Genomic DNA, 18,439 nt, shown 5'->3' with positions numbered 1-18,439 from the left:
TCTCAAAAAACATGAATATATATACATTATTTTCACATATGTATATATATATATATATATATATACATATGTATACATATATATCATTGATACATATATGTGTGCATAGCTCAACAGTAAGAGTAGCGTCACAGCAAAAAGAAGAAAACAAAGAGCTCCATCCATCCTACCGTCCTCGTCCTGCTGTCAGCGCTCTTGCTCCTGCGTTGCCTCACACGGCTCCCTTTTGGCTGCTGCTGCTCCGTCCCCTCGGGCCTGCCACTCAACCCACCCGCCTCCCCACCCTACCCTCCACTTCCCCAACCAACAGCTCCATCCGCCCTCGTCATCCTGCTGCTGCTGCCGCTCCGTCCGCGCATCAGAGCCCCTCGACACTCGGCTCCACCGCAACCACCTCATTAGGCCTCATCGCCCAACGTTACCTCACCTTCCCTGGCCTCTAATCTCCCATTCTTCGCACCCGCAATCCATCTTCTACCTTTTTTCGTTCCACCTGCCGCCAAAACTACACCTCTAGCCAAAAAATAAACCTTGAGGAGATTGTGAGGGTAAACACAATAACAAGCGAGCAGCACACCTCATCCCTGTGCTTTTTGCTTCTTTTTTTTTATGGCGACACAATGTGACCACAATCCCAACGAGCTAGCAGCTGGCAACAAGCAGCAGTTGCGCCGCCCCTTTGTCCTTGCAGGACCCCCCGATTGGTCTGGTCACACTGTGACTGGTAGAGACGTGAAGCTTTTCAAAACAACACTGCCATTTTTCCACCTTAAAGCGTTTTGTTTAAATCATTTGAATCAATTAATTCAGTGCAGGAGTGGCCAAACCTTTGGACTGGTGGGGCCACAATGGCTTCTAAAATTTGACAGAGGGGGCCGGAGCAGGAACAGATGGATGGAGTGTTTTGGAGACCCAACTCATAGGGGGGAAAATAATATCAAGGGATATGTGGAAAACTTGCTTTATTGTCAATTGAAAATGAACTACAGCATGACAACAAAAGCAGTGTCTCTGAAGCCCCACGGTATTTACCATAGTTCTTTATTGAATGACTCTTAAAATAAAAATAAAAAAATGGATGAACTACAGCTATTAAATGACTTACTTACTATCAATATAATGTCGGCGGGCCGGATATGGCCCCCGGGCCGTAGTTTGCCCATGCCTAATCAAGGGACTTATTGACACAGCGCCCCCAACCAACAGGTTCTGGGAAAAGACTACAGCCGCTTCCGCATTTTAATTCCACAACGGGGGGGCTTTTTACACTTAACTGTGAAGCACACCGCGGTTAATCCTTTGCTATCCTCATGATTGCCCCCCCCCCAGCCCTTCCCCCGACAGCTACTCCTACCCACGATGCCCTGCTCGGTCCCCCGCACAACAACATTAAATGTGCATAAAACCCAGCCGGTTGCCGAGGTCAAACCGCACTCATCACCTCCGCCTCTCCAGATTCCCAGCCGAGTCGCATAATGAGCCGTGACATGGCGTCCATTAGCTGCGGCGCTGAAACCAGCCCGCGGAGGGCGTTCAGCCTCTTCGAGCGATGCATTTTTTTTCTTTTTTTTTCTTTGTTCTTTTTTCTTTTTTGGTCCCTCTGTTGTCAAGCAGCTCAGGTCAGGCGCAGGCCTCACTCACCCAGGATCAACAGCCGAGCACTTTAATAGAGTCCAATTACCACCTACTCCGCTCCACGCCCCCGGGAACGGGAGCCGTTCCTGAGCCTGGGCTGCCCTCTGCAGGTGAAGAGGAGGGACTGCACCAGCAGATGGGTTGGCGTTACTGTACTATACTCTCTATATAATAGAGTCTCCAGTCAAATATTAGCCTTTTAAAGTCTCATGAACTCATGAAATCCACATGATCAAATTTGCCCCACAATGTGTCACGGTTCTACTCACAGGAAGTCCATTTCTTTATTATATGTACACGACCAGTCAAGTTTGGACACACATTTTCAAGCAATTGTTTTTTTAAATTGTTTTTACAACTTTCTACACTGCATAAAAATACTGAAGACATCAAATATATGAGTAAGACTTATGTAATTATGCAGCAAAAAAAAAAAAACACGTTAAAAATGAAATATGCTTTTCATGAAAGATGGCTATTGTGAAGAAATTAAATATAAAACACGTCTGACTTATTTTACACTTTTGTTGTCTCCTCCATAATTCCATGTGTGTTCATACGTAGCTTTGATGCCTTCAGTGAGAAACTGCAATGTCAATAGTCATGAGAATGAAAGAAAAGACATTAAATTCATGTGGTGTGTCCAAACATCGTTTGTCTGGTAGTGTGTGTGTTTCTATATATATATATATACACATACACACACACATATATAGATTTTTTTCATCAGCTGCCGGCCTACAGGAGCAAGTCTGGTTTAGCATTGATTTTAGCATCACTCCGCTAACCTCCTCCTACCTCCGCTTCGTCACTTCCTGTCCGCTTAAAACAAAAGTTTGCGTTCAACCGACCCTTAATGGGATTATACATTCTTATATTATATATGTGAAATAAATATTTATACCTGCAAGTGATTCATTTGTTTTAGTCACTTTTCATCACTATTGGATGTAAAGTGAGCACAAGTTTTACTGTATTTGATTCGTCCACACTTGGCCTTTAAAACTAGCTTCGATTAGCTCCAAGGTGAAATTATTGCTCAAACACTGTATTTAGTCTACTGTGTCGTGTCTGTTGACTTCTTTGATGCATTTTTTCTTATCAGATATCTCATTCTGTGTCCAGGAGCCGTAGTGTCTGAAAAGTGCGCCAGAAACAGAGAAACCCCCCCCCCTCCGTCAACCCGCAAAAGGCAGCTCACACCGAAAGAAAACACAAGTCCATTCTGAAACATCTTTTTTATTGTGCGGTTATAAAAAGCAAACTTTGTAGAAAAAATACTCCCAACAATCTTGAGCTTGTGGAGGAGAAAGAGGGCCGCGCTGCATGGGCCGCGCTGCGTCTACTCCTGCGGCTGTAAAGGAACATTTCGCCGGCTAACTGAGGCTCATTTTCTTTACTCTTTTCGTCGCGGAGAAAAATGAAAAAGGCGTGGAAAAAAGCTGCTCTCGAGGAGGGAGTTACCGCCTGACGACACGTAAAAAAAAGGTTCACAGTGTAAAAGAGTGCGACGCTGTTTTTTGTTGTTTTTTTTTTCAAAAAGAAATATAGACATGTAGTGATGTTTTGGGGGTGGGGGGGGGAACGCTGGGTTCTATTATCGCGGTGTGAATAACCGCCGTAGCTTCTGCTGAGATTTTCCTCAATGGCAGACGCTTCCCAGCTGAGAAAATTCCACCCTCCTCAACCTCTGGGATGTTTCCAATCGTGCACCAGCTGAAGTGCATCGCCGCGTGACAAGGTTGTCGTTTTCCCGAGCGGGCGAAAACAACTCTTGCGGTCGCTTGTCTGGGACGACGAGAGGACGACGCTTCCTTCGGTCGCACCCGTTTGTGTGGTCGGGCTGAAGGATTACAAATGATGCGGTGGACTTCGATCCCCATGATGTTCTTTGTACCTTAAGGATCCACTGAGAGTCAGCTGAAATGCACGACTGCGAGTAACAACGCCGTCGCGTACATTCGTTTTCCAGAGTGGGCGAAAACACTTTTTGAAAAAAATGCTGTGGGCGTCAATTCCTACGATGCTCCTGTGCGAATCGGCTGAAAGAAATGCATCGGCGAGAGTAACAAGACGGTTGCGTACGTTTGTTTTCCAGAGCGGGTGCAAACACTTTTGCATTCTTCGCTTGTCTGGGACGATGAGAGGATTTGTGTTTGTGTGGTCAAGGCTGAAAAAAAAAATGTGTTTTTTTTAAAAAAAAAAAAAAAAAGGAAAAAGAAAAAAAAGGACTTCGATTCCCATGATGCTCCTGTGCCTGCCTTTGGGGCATCCGCTCGGTCGGCCGGCCGGGCTCCCGGTCGGTCGTCTCGCTGGTCTACACGCCGCCCGCTTGTGGGAGGGGGAAGAACAAAAAAAGATAGAAGATTGGCAGAGCTGTGATTGGACCTTAATATGGGGGAACAGGAGGGAGGAGGGAGAGGGGAGGGCGGGGTGTCAAAAAATGACATCATGGGCATCGCCGTTAGGCCGCGGCCTGTTGGCGAGCGGCGGGAGGGGCTTCTTGAGAAAGTCTGTGGAAGAAGGAGGCGTTTTTTTGGATTACTGAGGGAGGCCGACTCCTCTGGAGGAACAAAGAGTGATGGATGGATGGATGGATGGATGGATGGGAGGAGCATGCAGGAGCAGCAGGCGGGGGTTTGAAGCGGAAGACAAGCAGCAGGTGGTTCCCGGCCGACCAGCAACAAAATGCGACTCCCTGCAGACAGCTTTGTTTGTGTTTTTGTCGTTTGTATTGTTTTCACAGGCACGCGGGGATTTTAAAATCCGCAGCAGAGCCAACGTGTTTGCATTTTAAAATGCAAAAGATACTGCCAACCCTGATTTCTTTTGTTGTTTGACTATTTTTAGTTTCAAGTTTGTGTTTTTTTTGGCTTCAAAGTAGCAGTTTTTATATAAAATAAAATCTGTCAGCCATCATAGACATTCAGAGACACTTCTGCTTGTCATTATGGCCAGACCGGACAAGGAAAAAAACAAAACAAAAAAAGTAGCAGCTTTTTTTTGGCCTGATAGAACACAAGAGTATTAACAGCAACAGTGGCTAACGGGAGCTAACTGCTGGCCACTCCCACAGTAGCGGTGGCTGCTTGGTAAACTGTGCACGCCGATGCTGGCTTGCCATTACGTCCCTCCAGACTAAAGATGGACGACACGACGAACCTCTCGTGCAGCTTTGCTGCCATCTTGTGGTGGCAGCGGCAGCAGCAGCAGCAACTTTACTTTCGGGGAAAGATTCGTTCTGGGCGTTTTGGATTCAAATTTTGAAAAATTGGACTTCAGAACAACAGTCATATCTATCTATCTATCTATCTATCTATATATATACACACACACACACACACACACACACACACACACACACACACACACACACACACACACAAATATATGTTATATATGGTATATAATGTGTATATACAGTACATTTGTATTTGATTCGCTGCTTGACACTTCTGGTTGGATGCTAACTGCATTTTGTTGCTCTCTCCTTGTGACAATAAAGTTGAATCTCATCTAATCTGATCTAGAATCGTGAGCCGTTAGTGAGGAGGAGTTCTGGACGTGTCGTACATCTTTACTTAAGAGAGATGAACAGAAAAAAAAAAAAAAGAGGGTGAGGGGGCAACAAATGAAAAAGATGGTGGGAAAAAAATAAAGTTGTTAGTCGCATGAGAAGAGACGACGGACGGCCGAGTGGCGGCAACGGCGGCGTCTTTACCGGAGTGTCTCGAGTCCCCCAGCGGCTCCAGCTTTGGCAGCCGCGAGGCTTTGGGTGTGGCCCAGCCCACTACAACACAAACACAGGGACAGCGGTGAGGGGCGAGCAAGAGAGAGGGGAACGGGGGGGGGGCTCCATTTCACAAAGCAGCTTCAACAAAACTCCGAGACCCTCGACTCTCAAGTTGGTCTGAAACTCTTAAGATTGCAAAACTCTGGTCAGAGTTTTTGGTTCCAGAACAGCTCATATGAGTTAGTGTGATCAACTACGAGTAGTTTCACCCGGAGTTATGCACGTGCACCGCAGCTCTAAAAAAAAGACTGTCAGTAGCTGCGTTTTCCATTACAGTTTTTCGCAAAATAAAAGCAATGTTTCGAAAATTTCAACGAAGTCCAATTGCGATTTGCAGGCGTTTCCACTGAGTGGTGTGAAGCACATAAGCCGCAATTCTCGTAAATCTCGCCAGATTTGACGAGAATCACGTTTGCTGTCGAGAACGGTTGTTATATTTTTCTCTTTGATTACTTGTATACATATATATATATATAAAAAAAAAAATATTCCATCTCCTCCTCCGACCAAACACAACGCGCCATTTTCACTTGAAGTGAGCTGGTCACGTGACTCCGCACGTCACGTCCGCTGACGTGCAAATGCGAAAAAAAGTGTTTCCATCATGAGAGTCCCATCATGAGAGCATCAAAAGCCACATTTGAGAGGTTTCTCCAAATTTCGGTGTTTCCATGACCAGTTTTTTTTATTGCGATATTTAGGTTTTGCGGGTCATGGAAACGTGGAGCCCCGACTTGAGGAGTTGCGATGGCGCCGGGGCAGCACTGGGGCTGCGCGTTTCTCCTCGGTAGAAACCAGACGTCTCAACGAGCTCATGCTGCAAGTTTGAACACGTGTTTAGAAAAAGAAGTGCAACAGCGCTCTGCGGCAGGTCAATGCGTAAGTTGGCCTGTATTCCCTTGCAATCGCAATCTTAATATTCAGGGGGGGGGGGGGGGGCTGCTCTTGAATGGTAGCTTGTAAATATATTTTATTGAGGTGCAATCCAGCAGGAGGGTAGAGGTGGTGGTGGAGGTGGTCTTACACAGAAAACTCAGAGTTTCCCTCATGTCAGGGTGAACAGGCTCAGAGTTCTCACTAACCCTGCTTTGTGAAACAGAGCCCCAGCTGAGCTGAGGCGCAGGAGGAGGAAGAAGAAAAAACGATCAGGGAGCTGCGAATGAAAAAAGAAATATCAGACGTCGACGGGGTGGAGGAGGGGAGGGGCCTCGTTCCCACCGCTACAGGAAGTGCGAGCTGGTACTGACCTGGAGGAGCGGCGGGGGGAGGAGGGGCAGGGGCGGGGCTCTCGGTGGGCGTGTCCTGGGCGCTGAGCGGGTCCACGCGGTGCTTCCTCTTCAGGTGCAGCTTCCACGACGACTTCTTGTCCGAGGCTGCGGCCGCACACACGCAGACACACACAGTTCAGCAGATTTAAAAAAAAAAAGAAAAGAAAAAGAAAGCAAAATGTTTTTTTATTTATAAGGCTCGTGAACACAACCTTTTATTCCTTATTACCTCAAATTCTTTACTTCAATTATTCTCTCACTCTCTATGGACGACTTTACGAGCTAATTTGTTGATGAACGACTGTGCAGCTGAGAAACTGAATTTCCTCGGGGATAAATAAAGTACTTATTTCTATCTATCCATCCATCCACCTACCTACCTACCTACCTACCTACCTACCTACCTACCTATCTATCTATCTATCCATCCATCCATCTATCTATCCATCTACCTGAGAGCAATGATTGACTGATGGGATATTCAGCGCTGGAAGCCTGTTTGAAGAGGGATCTTTGGGTTTTGGAGTCGCCGTCTGGGGTTTTTCCATACCATTGGTGAGCCAGTTCTCTGAATCAGCGTTTCTAAACTGGTGGGTCGTGACCCAAAAGTGGGTTGCAGAGCTATTTTGCCCTCGGTCGCTGCTTCGTTAGCAGTTTTATAGGTTGTTTTTTTGGGGGGGGTTTTTAAGGAAAGGATTTTAATAATCATATATTTATTGAAATCAATTCAATCATTTATTTACTAGGCATGATAGAAGGTGGGCTCGCGTTTTTATTTTATTTTTGTGGAATAAATTTGGGTCTCGACTTCCAAGATCAGGAAAAAAAGTCTTTGGTCCCAAGATTCCACCAGCTGAGAACCACAGCTGCTCTAAATCTGTGTTTCTCAACTGGTGGGTCGCGGGGCTGTTTTGATTGGGACGCGGCTTTGTGGGCAGTTCTTAACGTTTTGTTTTCTTATAAAAAGGGGATTTTTTTTAAATACATACATTTACATATTTTAATATTGTATATTATGTTTTTCTTCATATGATGATTATGACTGGAAGAAGGCATTCTGCATTGCTGCTATATTTCTCTACTTTGGTGGAGTAAATGTCAGTCGTGGCTTCATGACAAGGGGAGAACCGTGGGTCCTGAGACTCCACCCGGCTCTGAATCACCTGCAGCGCTGCCGTCCTGCGTCTGCCTGCTGTCGCCGGCATCTTTGCCTTCCTCCTCCTCGTCCTCCTCGTCTTCCTCCTCGTCTTGGTGATTAGTGTCCGATCTCAAGCCGTTGACTTCCTGTCGCTCTGTTTGCCGCCTCCTCTCCTCGTTCTGGAGGCAAACGTGCCGTTACTAGCGCCGGCGACGGTGTCGGGCTTCAACCCCGTTAAAAAAAAAAAGTAAACCCGCGACCTCTGACCTCGGAGACGACGTCGCCGATGGGCTGGAAGGGGCTGGGCATGTCCTCGTCCCCGGCCTCCTCCTCCTCCTGGGAGCCCCGCCCCTCACGCTCCGCCTCCTCCCGCTCCTGGCGTTCCCTACGGGGGAAACCGGACGTCTGAGGTCAGAGGTGTCACTTGAAATCTCAAATCCTCACCTTTATCTTATTTTTCCTCCTTTATTTTAGTTATTCTTTTATCTCTATGCACTTTTTATGAACTGACTGCTGATGACTGATTGTGCAGCAGAGAAACTGAATTTCCTTCGGGATAAATAAAGTATCTGTCTATCTATCTATCTATCTCTCTGTCTATCTATCTCTCTGTCTATCTATCTATCTATCTATCTATCTATCTGTCTGTCTGTCTGTCTGTCTGTCTGTCATTGACAAGAGGGACCTGTTTTTGTTTTCTTTTTTTAGGGGTGGGGTCACCCTGTACATCGGGGTGCGTTTGCAAAGCAAAAGCAAAGGAAAATGATATGAAACTGCGTAGTTACACTTGCAAACTCCCACAGTGGCTTTTTCTGCAGCCTTCCAATGAGTCCCTTCAACTGCCCACAGTGACCCAAGCCAGACTTCCAGCTTCAGGACCTGCTGCAGGTTGTTCCAAGTGGCAGGAAAAGGCTTTTTGTCCCCAAACTCTGTTCAAGCTGGAGCGACAACGTTCATTTTTCTCTTTTGCGATGACTCGATGGACCCCCACCCGACACCACCTGCCCCGCCTCACCTCTCCTCCCGGATCTGGCGCACCCTCTCCGCCCGCGCCTTCTTGTCCTGCTCCTCCAGGGTGCGCTGCTCCGCCGTGTCCTTCTGCACGCGCTCGGCGATGGCCTCGTAGTCCTTGGCGATGTTGTTGAGCAGCCACTTCAGGCCCTTCTTGATGGACTTGTCCACCTTCTTGCCGTAGCCCAGGACGGCGGAGCAGGCTTCCTGTTGGGGAGGGGGGGGGGGGGGGGGGGGTTGAGAAGTGGGGGGCGGGGGGGGTAAGGCAAGACTATTGCTGTTGTGCAGAAACCCTCGACGTCAGGCGCACGCGGCGGCACTCACAATCTGACAGCGGCACTTGTTCTCGTTGACGAGCTTCTCCAGCGACAGCCTCTCAATGATGTCGGCCTCGGCCAGCGCCCCTTCCTGGTCCTGCTTGTTGGCCAGCCTGCGAGGGTTAGGGCCAAAAACCCGTGAAACGGCCAAAAAAAAAAAAAATACAAATACAAATCAATATCAAAATAAATATATGAAGAGAATCACAGGACTTGTATAAAAAAAACTAAAAGAAACAATAATGTCATGGTGAAGATGGACTGTGTTGGAGCCATTTCTAATATACCTTTATGAAATATTCAATTATTTAGTTTCGTTTATTTGATTAATCTAACTTTAGTTTGATCATATTAATGTGAATACCTAGTAGTTATTTTATTTTGAAGGTACTTAAAAGCTGGGGTACATTAGGTGAATTATACATAAATGATGTACATATACATACTGTATATATATATATATATATATACGTATATATATATATATATACATATATATATACACACACATACTGTACATACACGTGTCTGCCTAGGGGGCAGCAGTAGGAAGTGTTGTGGTGTTTTGTTGTTTTAAGGTTCTTTCTGTTTGCTTTCCAATGGAGGAATAAATCGACAAAAAAACAGCCCTTTCTCCTTTGCCTGGACAATGGACTACTGTCATATCCCTGCGTAGATTCATTCCCTCAGTGCCTTAGTGGCCGATTAACTTTATTAGTTTAGTTTTGGTATCGATGAGCGATGAAAAGCACAAATGGCCACTGACAGGCTGGTGAGTGTTTGTAGCAAAGCATCTCCTGTGTGAGTGTTTGTGTGAACATTTAACGTTAAATAAAAAGAAAAAGTGCAAATAAAAAATACACATAGAGATTAAAAGACTAACGGGCGCAGGAGACTCACACGAGCACGGGCTTGCCGGCGATGCGCGGGTGCTTGAGCACCTCGGCCATGGCCTCGCGCGTCTCCTGGATGCGCTGCACGTCGCTGGAGTCCACCACGAACACCACGCCGTGCGACTCTGAGTAGTAGTTCTTCCAGATGCCGCGGATGCGCTTGCCGCCGCCCAGGTCGAAGATGGTCACCTCGAACTTGCCCTGCTTCAGGTCCACCTTGGAGAAGCCCACCGTGGGCGCCACGTCCTGGGGGTTGTCTGAGGGGGCGGGGGGGGAGCAGGCGGCATTACACATGGGTCTTTCAGAGCAAGAGCAACTGGTGGGTCACAACATTAAAGGGGATTTTAAAAATCTGTATATTTACAATAACGTCATGGTAATAGATAGACACGAAAAACCATTAAATCACAAGTACAGGTACTACCCGAAAAATTACAATATCAAGTAAAAGTTTTATTTTGGCAATTTAACATAAAAGATGAAGCCAACACATTTTTATTGAGCCATTCCACGCAAATTGACATCTCAAGCAGTTCCTTGTTGTAACTTTGCTGATTGATTAAGATTTTCAGCTTATTAAAACCACAAACTCACAAAATTATTATAAAATTTGAGGCGTTTTTTATTAAGCTGCAAGTATAATAAGCACAATAAAAACTTGAAATATATTGATTTGCATATTATTCCTTTATATCATATGTCAAATTCACCTTTTAAGTTGAATCGCAGAAATACAACAACCTTCTCGGGATATTCTAATTTTCTGGGTAGTACCTGTATATGTCTATATTTCTATTTTTTTGTGGAATAAATTGGAATGCTGTGGAATAAATGTGGGGGGCGACTTCATTGGAAGGAAAAACATGTGGGTGGTGAGACTCCACCAGTTGAGAAGCACTGTTACGGCGGGGGGGGGGGGCTTTCACAAAGATTTTACCTCCTTGGATTCCTCGCACCGTGGCCGTCTTGCCAGCGTTGTCCAGTCCCACCATCACTAAAGTCACTTTCCTGTTGGGGGGGAAAAGGAGGAATGAGGCTCATGCAGTCTTGTGCCCGGGATGAGTCGGTTAATGCTGGGGGGGGGGGGGGGGGGGGGATGAGTCAATAGTGAGTCAGCAGCAGTGACTCAGCTGCACGCTGGTTCGCCGTCATTCAACCTTGACACGTGTGTTCGGCTCACGGCTTTGGTGTCAGCGAAATTTAACCGACACGCTCCCCCCCCCCCCCCCCCTCTTTAAATGTCAATGTCGGGTTTACTTATATAGCACATTTCAAAGACAGTTGACTGACAAATGACAGTTTTTTGCAAAATGAAAGCGAAATTTCTAAAGTTTCGACAAAGTACAATTGCGATTTGTCGGTGTTTTCATTGAATGGTGTGAAGCGCATAAGCCGTAATTCTCATAATGTCTGGTCTCCGCTCTTGGTAAATGCGAAAAAAAGTGTTTCCGTGACACTTGTGCGAAATTCCTCTACCACAGCGTCAAAACCTTTCAGTCATATTTGAGAGGTTTTTCCAAGTTTAGGTGTTTTCCCATGACCAGTTTTTTTATTGCGATATTTAGGTTTTGTGCAATTCTAAGGGGTCATGGACACGCAGCTAGCGTGGAGGCCGCTACTGAAAAAGCTCCATCTGCTCTTGTTTTCAGGAGGGATCGAGGGACATCGAGGAGCATCTGGTACGCTGACTTCAGGTCACCTTAATGAGTTCCAATAGATATTCCAGAGGCCAAACCACGTAGGGACTTCAAAACAAACAAAAAAATCTTCACATCAATCCCGTAGCCAACAGGAAGCCAAATGCATGGAAAATGGAGTGGGGGGAGGGGAGGGGGGGCATGCTCAACGGCGAGGAGCTCACGTGCGCGAAAAACCCGCAATACTTAACTTCGGCACCTGCGGCGCAGCGATAGCAGGCGCACGATCCACCTCACCGTCCTCTGGAGCCAGCTGGCCTTCATGGGGTCTCAATGGCAACAAGCTGCGAGAAAGACCGAGACCACCGCCCCCAACCCCGCGCTAACTCATCGGCCACCCCGCTGCCCCTCAGTGGCCAAACTGCGAGCGGTTAGCGCGACGCACGCGAACCAGACCTGGCCAGAGGGATTAAGGGAGGATTTCTTCCTTAAGAGCCTCGGATCAGGAGCCTGACAGGAAGGCGGGGGGGGGGGGGTTGCAGCAACTGTTGTTTGACTGCTCCAGCTGGATTTCTGCTTCAAATCAACGAATTGTCAGCGCACAGCCAGATAAACAACAGAGGGATTATTTTTACTATTATCATCTTTATTATTATTACTACTTACTCCCACTACCACTGAGTGTTCATATCTTCCACTGAGTGAGCTTAAGTAAAAACACAGCTGGGCGGTGCTTTTTGTTTTTACCTTTGAATAAAATAATAAAATGTATATAAAATAGTAGAAAACGTGTTGCTTTAATGTCAATTGAAAATTATTTTTAAAAAAGTGTAAAAAAAACCAAAAAAAAAAAACCATCCTGTCCTTGGAGCTCTTTATTGAAATGACTTTTAAAACACTGAAGAAGAAAATGGAAGCAACTACTACCGAGTGCTCTGGTTGGCTTTTAATCAGAACCCACACATAACCGGTTCAACAACAACGAGGGGCAGGGGGGATGAGAAAACTCTTCAATTTGTTGAGTGTAAAATCTAAAATAAACAAGCAAATAAACTTGGCAAATATTTGTTTCTGAACCGACTCATCACCTGCCAGGGGCAAGATTGAAACATCATTCACACTTTTGTGATTATTTGCAGTGACTATCACATAGGTGTCAAACTCTGGCCCGTGAGCCAAATTGGGCTCGCCCCGCAGTGTCATTATATCTGGGCAATACAAAATCACAACTAGAGCTGCTGGCCCGCCGCTATTGTACAGAACTTGCACCACTAATACTATAAATCCCAGAATGCTGCTCAATGGGGACAGGACGTTCATTGAAGGATATTATCATGACTTCATTGGTTTATGTTATTTTATTTTCAAATGTATTATAAGCCTGTAGGGAAAAGATTACTGTTGAAATTTAAATCAGAATGCTGCAAATAAATACATGGATGATTTGTTAAGTAATTTTTGTACAGCATTAAGCTTTACTTGTTCCATATTCAGGTTGAAGCAAAACTTCTATCTGGAGGAAGATTTTTTTTTTTTTTTTTTTCATTAAATATCAACGTTGGCCCCCGACTTTTTTCCAAGACATAAACACATTTTGGCCCTCCTGTGTGTTTGAGTTTGACACCCCTGGATTAGCACGTTTCATTGGCGATGAGGAGCACAAATGACGGGACGTGTGGGTTAGTGTGGGGTGGTGGGTGTTTGCGACCTGGAAACTGGATTTGCGGTCACGTGACGCCTGCTTAGCAACCGCTGAGGCGCCGTGATTTCACGAAAGAACGAAAGAAAAAAAGGGCGGGGGGGGGGGGACGAGCAGAAACGGGGCCAGTGGGTTAATAAAAATTAATAATAAGATGTACACCGTCCCACGGGCATAGCACTTACCTGGCGGGCTCCCGCCAGCGTTTCAGCCAGTTGCAGCAGTTCGCCATCAGGCTAAACATCGCAATCCGGTCCGGGGTGGCAGCAAACAAGTGGTCATCGAGAGCCCGTCGACACTCCCCCTCCGACCGGCTCCTCCTCGAACCTCCAAGCGCTACATAGTGAGCAATCTAGCTAGCATGGAAGTGGTGGTCCTATTCGCCGAGTTCGGACGCTAAATCTTGGGGTTTAACCAAGTGACGGGGCGGCTTTCATTTCTCTCCGCGTCCCGTTACGCGAGGCTAAGCTAATGCTAACTCAGCCTAGCGGCAACTTTTCGTCTCGCATCCACTCATTTCTCTTTCTTCTTCTTTTTTCACTGTCAGGCTACCCAAGAGCACATCACAAACGGCGTTTTGCTAACGTCAACGTCGATGGGCCTATTTTATATTTCTCTCCCGGAACGCTTTTCTACCTTTTCAAACTCGGGACGTGCTAGCTTTTCTCTGCTTCTCCAGAGATCGTCCTCTCTGTTTACGCCGTCGCTCGGCAAGCTCGCCCAGGCTGGACGCGATGCGCATGCGTCATCTTCCGCTTCTCCTCCGCGTCGACGACGAGAGTGCGCCTCTTGTGGCCAAATGACGTCGTACATTCAGTTTTTCTTCGCAGCTGCAAAACACGTTTCAGTGTAAGTGAAGGATTTTTTTTTTTTTTTCTTGAATTATCTTGAATGAGTTTTATTTCAGTAGTCTTATTTTCAGTTTGGAACCCAGCCATTTTTTTGTAGCCCCAGACTTTAATCTCAGAATTGTGAAAATAAATGGATGCAAATGAAAAGTGAGTGTTTTTTTTCCAAAGAAAAGCTAAACTTTGTTGCACTTAACAACTTGGACTGACTGACACTTGCGTTCTTAGCTGTATATCTTTTAAAATTCTGATTTCAAGCTACTATTGATAATTTCGGTGTTTATTCAGTAAAAAAACAAAAAACAAAAACAAATTCGCAGCGGCAACACACAAGGACGATCACATGTATAATGTAAAATGCTATCAGAGCCAATAAAGTCAAACGAGCACTTAATAAATAATGATAATCAAAAGAGAGAAAAAAAAAAGAAATGAGGGGTTAAAATGTCTACGCGTCACACAGGCGCCATCTAGTGGTTCTCCATCTTTAATCCTCCTCCTCCTCCGTGTCGCTCCTTCATCTGTCGACGGCTCGTCTCGCTCCGGTCTAAAGTGCAACCTGTCGTCGTGCTTTCCGCTTTCACCCACTTCCGGTTCGTCTCGATGCTCTCGTCTGTAAGGTACGTTTCGTGCTCGGCACATTTAGAAACCGTGTTCAGTAAAAAAAAACAACCCGGGGCTTTACTTTTCACCGGTTTGCACCGGATCTGGAACCCGACTGGGTGGATTGGGTTTCTCACGTCCGAAAGTTGGCGGTGGGACTGGGAACCTGCTGTGTAACGTCACGTCGGAGGCCTACTCCTCCAGCGGTCCACCGTTAAATTAGGACCAATGTGTGTGTGTGTGTGTGTGTGTGTGTGTGTGTGTGTGTGTGTGTGTGTGTGTGTGTGTGTGTGTGTGTGTGTGTGTGTGTTCGTACGTGCAGAGATAAACGGCTCAACTCGGTCCAGAAAACAACATGAATGGATGAGTGAATTATTATAAGAAATCAGTGTCTTTGAAGCCCCACGGTATTTCGCTCTTTATTGAAATGACTCTTGAAACACAAAAAAAATAAAAAAATAAAAAAAATGGATGAAATACAGCTATTTTATTAATTCCTTACTATTAATATAAATTCACGGACAGCAGAGTTACCCACTCCACTATGGTAGGACCGATCTCCGGTTTTAGCAGCTGGCTGCAAACAGATGGCTAAATGCTTCATGCCTTGCAGCTGCGCCCGCATGACCCAGATCTTTGTGTACGGCACCCTGAAGAGGGGCCAGCCCAACCACTACCGCATGCTGGACAGCGCCAACGGCGAGGCTGGCTTCCTGTCCACGGCCTGCACCGTGCAGAAGTTCCCGCTGGTCATCGCCGGCCCGCACAACGTCCCCTTCCTGTTGGACGTCCCCGGCCAGGGCCACCGCATCCAGGGGGAGCTCTACACTGTGGACGAGCGCATGCTGGCCTTCCTGGACGACTTTGAGATGGTGCCCACGTGGTACCAGCGGGTGCCCGTGGAGCTGCAGGTGGAGAGGTCGGAGGGCGGCGGCGGCGGCGACGACGGCGCCACCGCCGAGGCCTTCGTCTACATCAGGAAGGCGTTCGAGGAGGAGCTGCTGCGGCTGTGTCGCTTCGAGAGCTACGATGCGTACGGCGACCACGGGCTCCAGTATGTGGACAGAGAGGCCAGGGATTGACATACATGGTGTGAGGGTAGTGGGGGGGCTAGGGAGCATGCCTGCCTCTTTTTTTTTTGTTGCATTTTTGAAAGATGGAATGAATGCAGGCTGTCAGAAATTCAAAATAAAAAAACCCATTCAAGTCTGAGTCTGAAACTACAACCTGTTGTACAGTCTGTTGGCCTCGGGCGTAGGGGTGTTTCTTTGTTTTTTTTTTTGTTTGTTTTTTAAAGTTGTTTGCATTTTAATGAAACTGCACAAAAGAGTTAACTGACAAAAAAAACAACCTGTTCCAGTATGTGAGCAGAGAGGCCAGGGACTGACATATCTGGGAGTGTGTGGTGGGTGGGGAGCGCCAGAGAGCACACCTGCTGTTTGTGTTTGTTTTTTTTTTTCATTTTTGGATAGACGGAACGAACGCAGGCTCTACACCTGTTTCATACTGTGGGACAAAAAGAAAAACCCATTAAAGTCCGAGTCGTTTGTGAAACCACCACAAGTTCAGTGTTGTTGTTTTTTTTCACCTTTACTTAGAAGAGAATTTATTTCAGAATACAAGTACCAGTGGAATCTCTGTCGGCCTCGGAAAGCAGAAGAAGTCGTTTGCGTTTCGACGAAACAAACAAAAGCGGGTGAAAAATGAGAAAACAAGGATAACCAAGAGGGTGAGAGGGTGAGAAGGGGGCGGGGGGGATTTCACAGTGTATCAAAGTACTGTACAAAAGAGTGAACTTACAAAAAAAAAAAAAAAAGCAATAAATCCTCTGACTCCGATTTTTTTTTTTTGTCTCATTATGAAAAACACAAACGCACAGATTGTCAGAATTGAGAGAGAGGACACATGTTGCAACACTGAAAACATTTTTTTTTATATATATCCTCGGATTCTTCTGGTACACCATGTCCCAAATACTTTTTGTCTCACTTATGTAAGACGCATCAGCTGAAACACTGTCGGAGCGGTTTTTCCTCAAAGACGCGCTTCAGTCAGTCAGCCCTGCTTCGGGAAGCGTCGCTCTTGGGTGAGTATTAACTTAGACGGCGCCAAGTGAAACGTGGCTGGAGGGACTTTGGAGCCGAGGCTGCCGTGGCATCATCTGGCCACCAGATGGCGCCTCTGACGGAAACGGACAGTCATTTTGAGGAGGGGAGGGTCCTCAGTCAGTACAGGTCCTTTCTGGTTGCCTGCAGTGGGCGACTGGAGGAGCAGGTGGCGCTGCGGATCACCTCCATCCACCTGGGCAGCACAAAAAAAAAAGAAATTTGTGGTTAGAACAACAAAATCTTTGCAACTGGGAACCTCATCTGGGACAAAGGAACCATGCTAGAACATAAAGGAACCTGAAAGACAAGGAACTGTAGGCATAAGCACACGGGCAAGTGACACATTTACATTTTTTTCTTTCCCCGTCCCAGTCGTACCTCTCGAAGTTGTACTCGCTCTCGGAGCGGAAGTAGTAGACGTGCGACTTGAAGTGGAGCTTGAAGACGTAGTCCTTGTGGATGTTCTCCAACTCAGAGGGGACGGTGACCGAGTAGCCCAGCAGGGGGAGGCTGGCCAGGGGGTAGTCGTCCTGTGGAGGCAGGAGGGGGGGCAGGGGTGAGTTAAAGGGGAGTTTATTGCATCTGCACAGCTGATGAACCTCGAGAGCGCCCCCTTTCCCTCGCACCTGGTGCGACTTGTAGAAGAAGAGGCTGAAGTTGGTGAAGACCACCCACAGCTTCTGCCAGCCGTTGCTGTTCTTGAACTTCCTCAGAAGGTTCCCAGACAGCTGGTTCTGCAGGAGGGATGGGGGAGGGGGTGGGGGGTAGAGTTACAGGTCGAAGGTCGGCGGTGTTGAGGGTTGGGCACTGCAGCACTCATTGATATTATTTTATTGTTATTATATTATTTGCACTCTATTGTTGCTGTAATTACGCAAAATTCCCCAATGTGGGATTAATAAAGCATTTTATTTTATTCTAATCTATTCTCTCTCTCTCTCTCTCTCGTCAGTACCTCCACGGCGACACTGAAGTCCACCATGGACACGCTGGTGTTGCGGTGCCAGCACACGTGCACGGTGGTGTTGCCGCGGTGGCCCTGGCGCTCCAGCGAGGTGCGCGAGCCGCACAGCTCCTCCTCCGACTCCAGCTCACCGTTGCCGTCCTCCAGCAGCTCTGCAAGGGCAAAGAAGAGTCTGATCTGATGGCAGCACTCTACAAGCACGACCGCTGAAGATGGTACGGATGGGAGGAAAAGCGTCAATCGGGCCATAACAGACATTGATGCGTTTAATCGCAGCTCCCGTGCGTCCCGAGAGCGGATCAAAGAAACGTCAACGCATTGAAACGACGACAAAAAAAAAAAGAGCCTCCTGTCTTTTGAAACCCAAGCCCTCTGATCTCAGCTGATCTCACGGCGCAACAATGGAGACGTCGAAAGCCAGCGGGTCACCTGGCCGAGGCCTCGTTTTACATCCTGGACAGGAAGATAAAAGAGGAAGAGGCAAGCGCAGCCTGCACCGATGAATGAGGTGACAGGACAAAAAAC

At 46.9% G+C, this 18,439-nt stretch overlaps 3 protein-coding genes and 1 long non-coding RNA gene across 8 annotated transcripts in view; 2 read left to right on the top strand and 2 right to left on the bottom strand.

The window, feature by feature from the left end:
- The window catches only part of LOC142882825 (gamma-glutamylaminecyclotransferase-like), a 301,358-nt gene extending 284,959 nt beyond the window's left edge, over window positions 1-16,399 (top strand). Inside the window, exons 2-3 of one of the 4 annotated variants that reach the window (XM_076017512.1) lie at window positions 14,799-14,859; window positions 15,459-16,399. In XM_076017512.1, coding sequence (XP_075873627.1) covers window positions 14,843-14,859; window positions 15,459-15,924 — 483 coding nt within the window. In that variant the 5' untranslated portion in view covers window positions 14,799-14,842 and the 3' untranslated portion in view covers window positions 15,925-16,399. Of the gene's footprint in view, window positions 1-13,635; window positions 13,735-14,678; window positions 14,860-15,455 lie in introns of those variants that run through there. The other 3 variants (XM_076017513.1, XM_076017511.1, XM_076017510.1) reach the window with 3 other exon arrangements.
- The window catches only part of LOC142882826 (uncharacterized), a 59,296-nt gene that overhangs the window by 39,253 nt on the left and 1,604 nt on the right, over window positions 1-18,439 (top strand). The window lies entirely within an intron of this gene.
- On the bottom strand, window positions 3,850-13,711 carry arl13b (ADP-ribosylation factor-like 13b). Of its 2 annotated transcripts, none has more exons than XM_076017507.1 (10): window positions 13,577-13,711; window positions 10,993-11,063; window positions 10,063-10,312; window positions 9,170-9,275; window positions 8,850-9,052; window positions 8,102-8,219; window positions 7,860-8,013; window positions 6,676-6,801; window positions 5,357-5,425; window positions 3,850-4,148 (listed from the first exon to the last, which is right to left on the bottom strand). In XM_076017507.1, the coding sequence occupies exons 1-10, from the start codon at window positions 13,633-13,635 to the stop codon at window positions 4,072-4,074; spliced, it is 1,233 nt and encodes a 410-aa protein (XP_075873622.1). In that variant the 5' UTR covers window positions 13,636-13,711; the 3' UTR covers window positions 3,850-4,071. The 2 variants fall into 2 exon arrangements, with proteins under 2 accessions (XP_075873622.1, XP_075873624.1); XM_076017509.1 differs by having other exon boundaries at window positions 3,850-3,966.
- LOC142882823 (FERM, ARHGEF and pleckstrin domain-containing protein 1-like) overlaps window positions 16,414-18,439 on the bottom strand; it is a 41,907-nt gene continuing 39,881 nt past the window's right edge. Inside the window, exons 25-28 of the mRNA XM_076017506.1 lie at window positions 17,906-18,066; window positions 17,577-17,684; window positions 17,329-17,480; window positions 16,414-17,143 (exon numbers count right to left, since the gene is read on the bottom strand). Coding sequence (XP_075873621.1) covers window positions 17,068-17,143; window positions 17,329-17,480; window positions 17,577-17,684; window positions 17,906-18,066 — 497 coding nt within the window. The 3' untranslated portion in view covers window positions 16,414-17,067. The remainder of the gene's footprint in view (window positions 17,144-17,328; window positions 17,481-17,576; window positions 17,685-17,905; window positions 18,067-18,439) is intronic.

The sequence above is a fragment of the Nelusetta ayraudi genome, unplaced genomic scaffold (genome assembly GCF_046127955.1).
Source record: "Nelusetta ayraudi isolate G7.1 ecotype Tasmania unplaced genomic scaffold, CSIRO-AGI_Nayr_v1 ptg000006l, whole genome shotgun sequence".
NCBI lineage: Eukaryota > Metazoa > Chordata > Actinopteri > Tetraodontiformes > Monacanthidae > Nelusetta > Nelusetta ayraudi.
Note: the sequence above shows the minus strand (reverse complement) of the source record. Positions and strands in the feature narration are given on the sequence as shown.

What these genes read in the sequence shown, in the direction of transcription:
- arl13b (XM_076017507.1), bottom strand. Translation starts at nt 13,635, where the DNA reads ATGTTTAGCCTGATGGCGAACTGCTGCAACTGGCTGAAACGCTGGCGG. An exon ending in CGCTGGCGGGAGCCCGCCAG is followed by an intron (nt 11,064 to 13,576) that starts GTAAGTGCTATG and finishes CCCCCCCAACAG; the next exon opens with GAAAGTGACTTTAGTGATGG. An exon ending in GCAGGACGGCAGCGCTGCAG is followed by an intron (nt 6,802 to 7,859) that starts GTGATTCAGAGC and finishes GTGCGGCCGCAG; the next exon opens with CCTCGGACAAGAAGTCGTCG.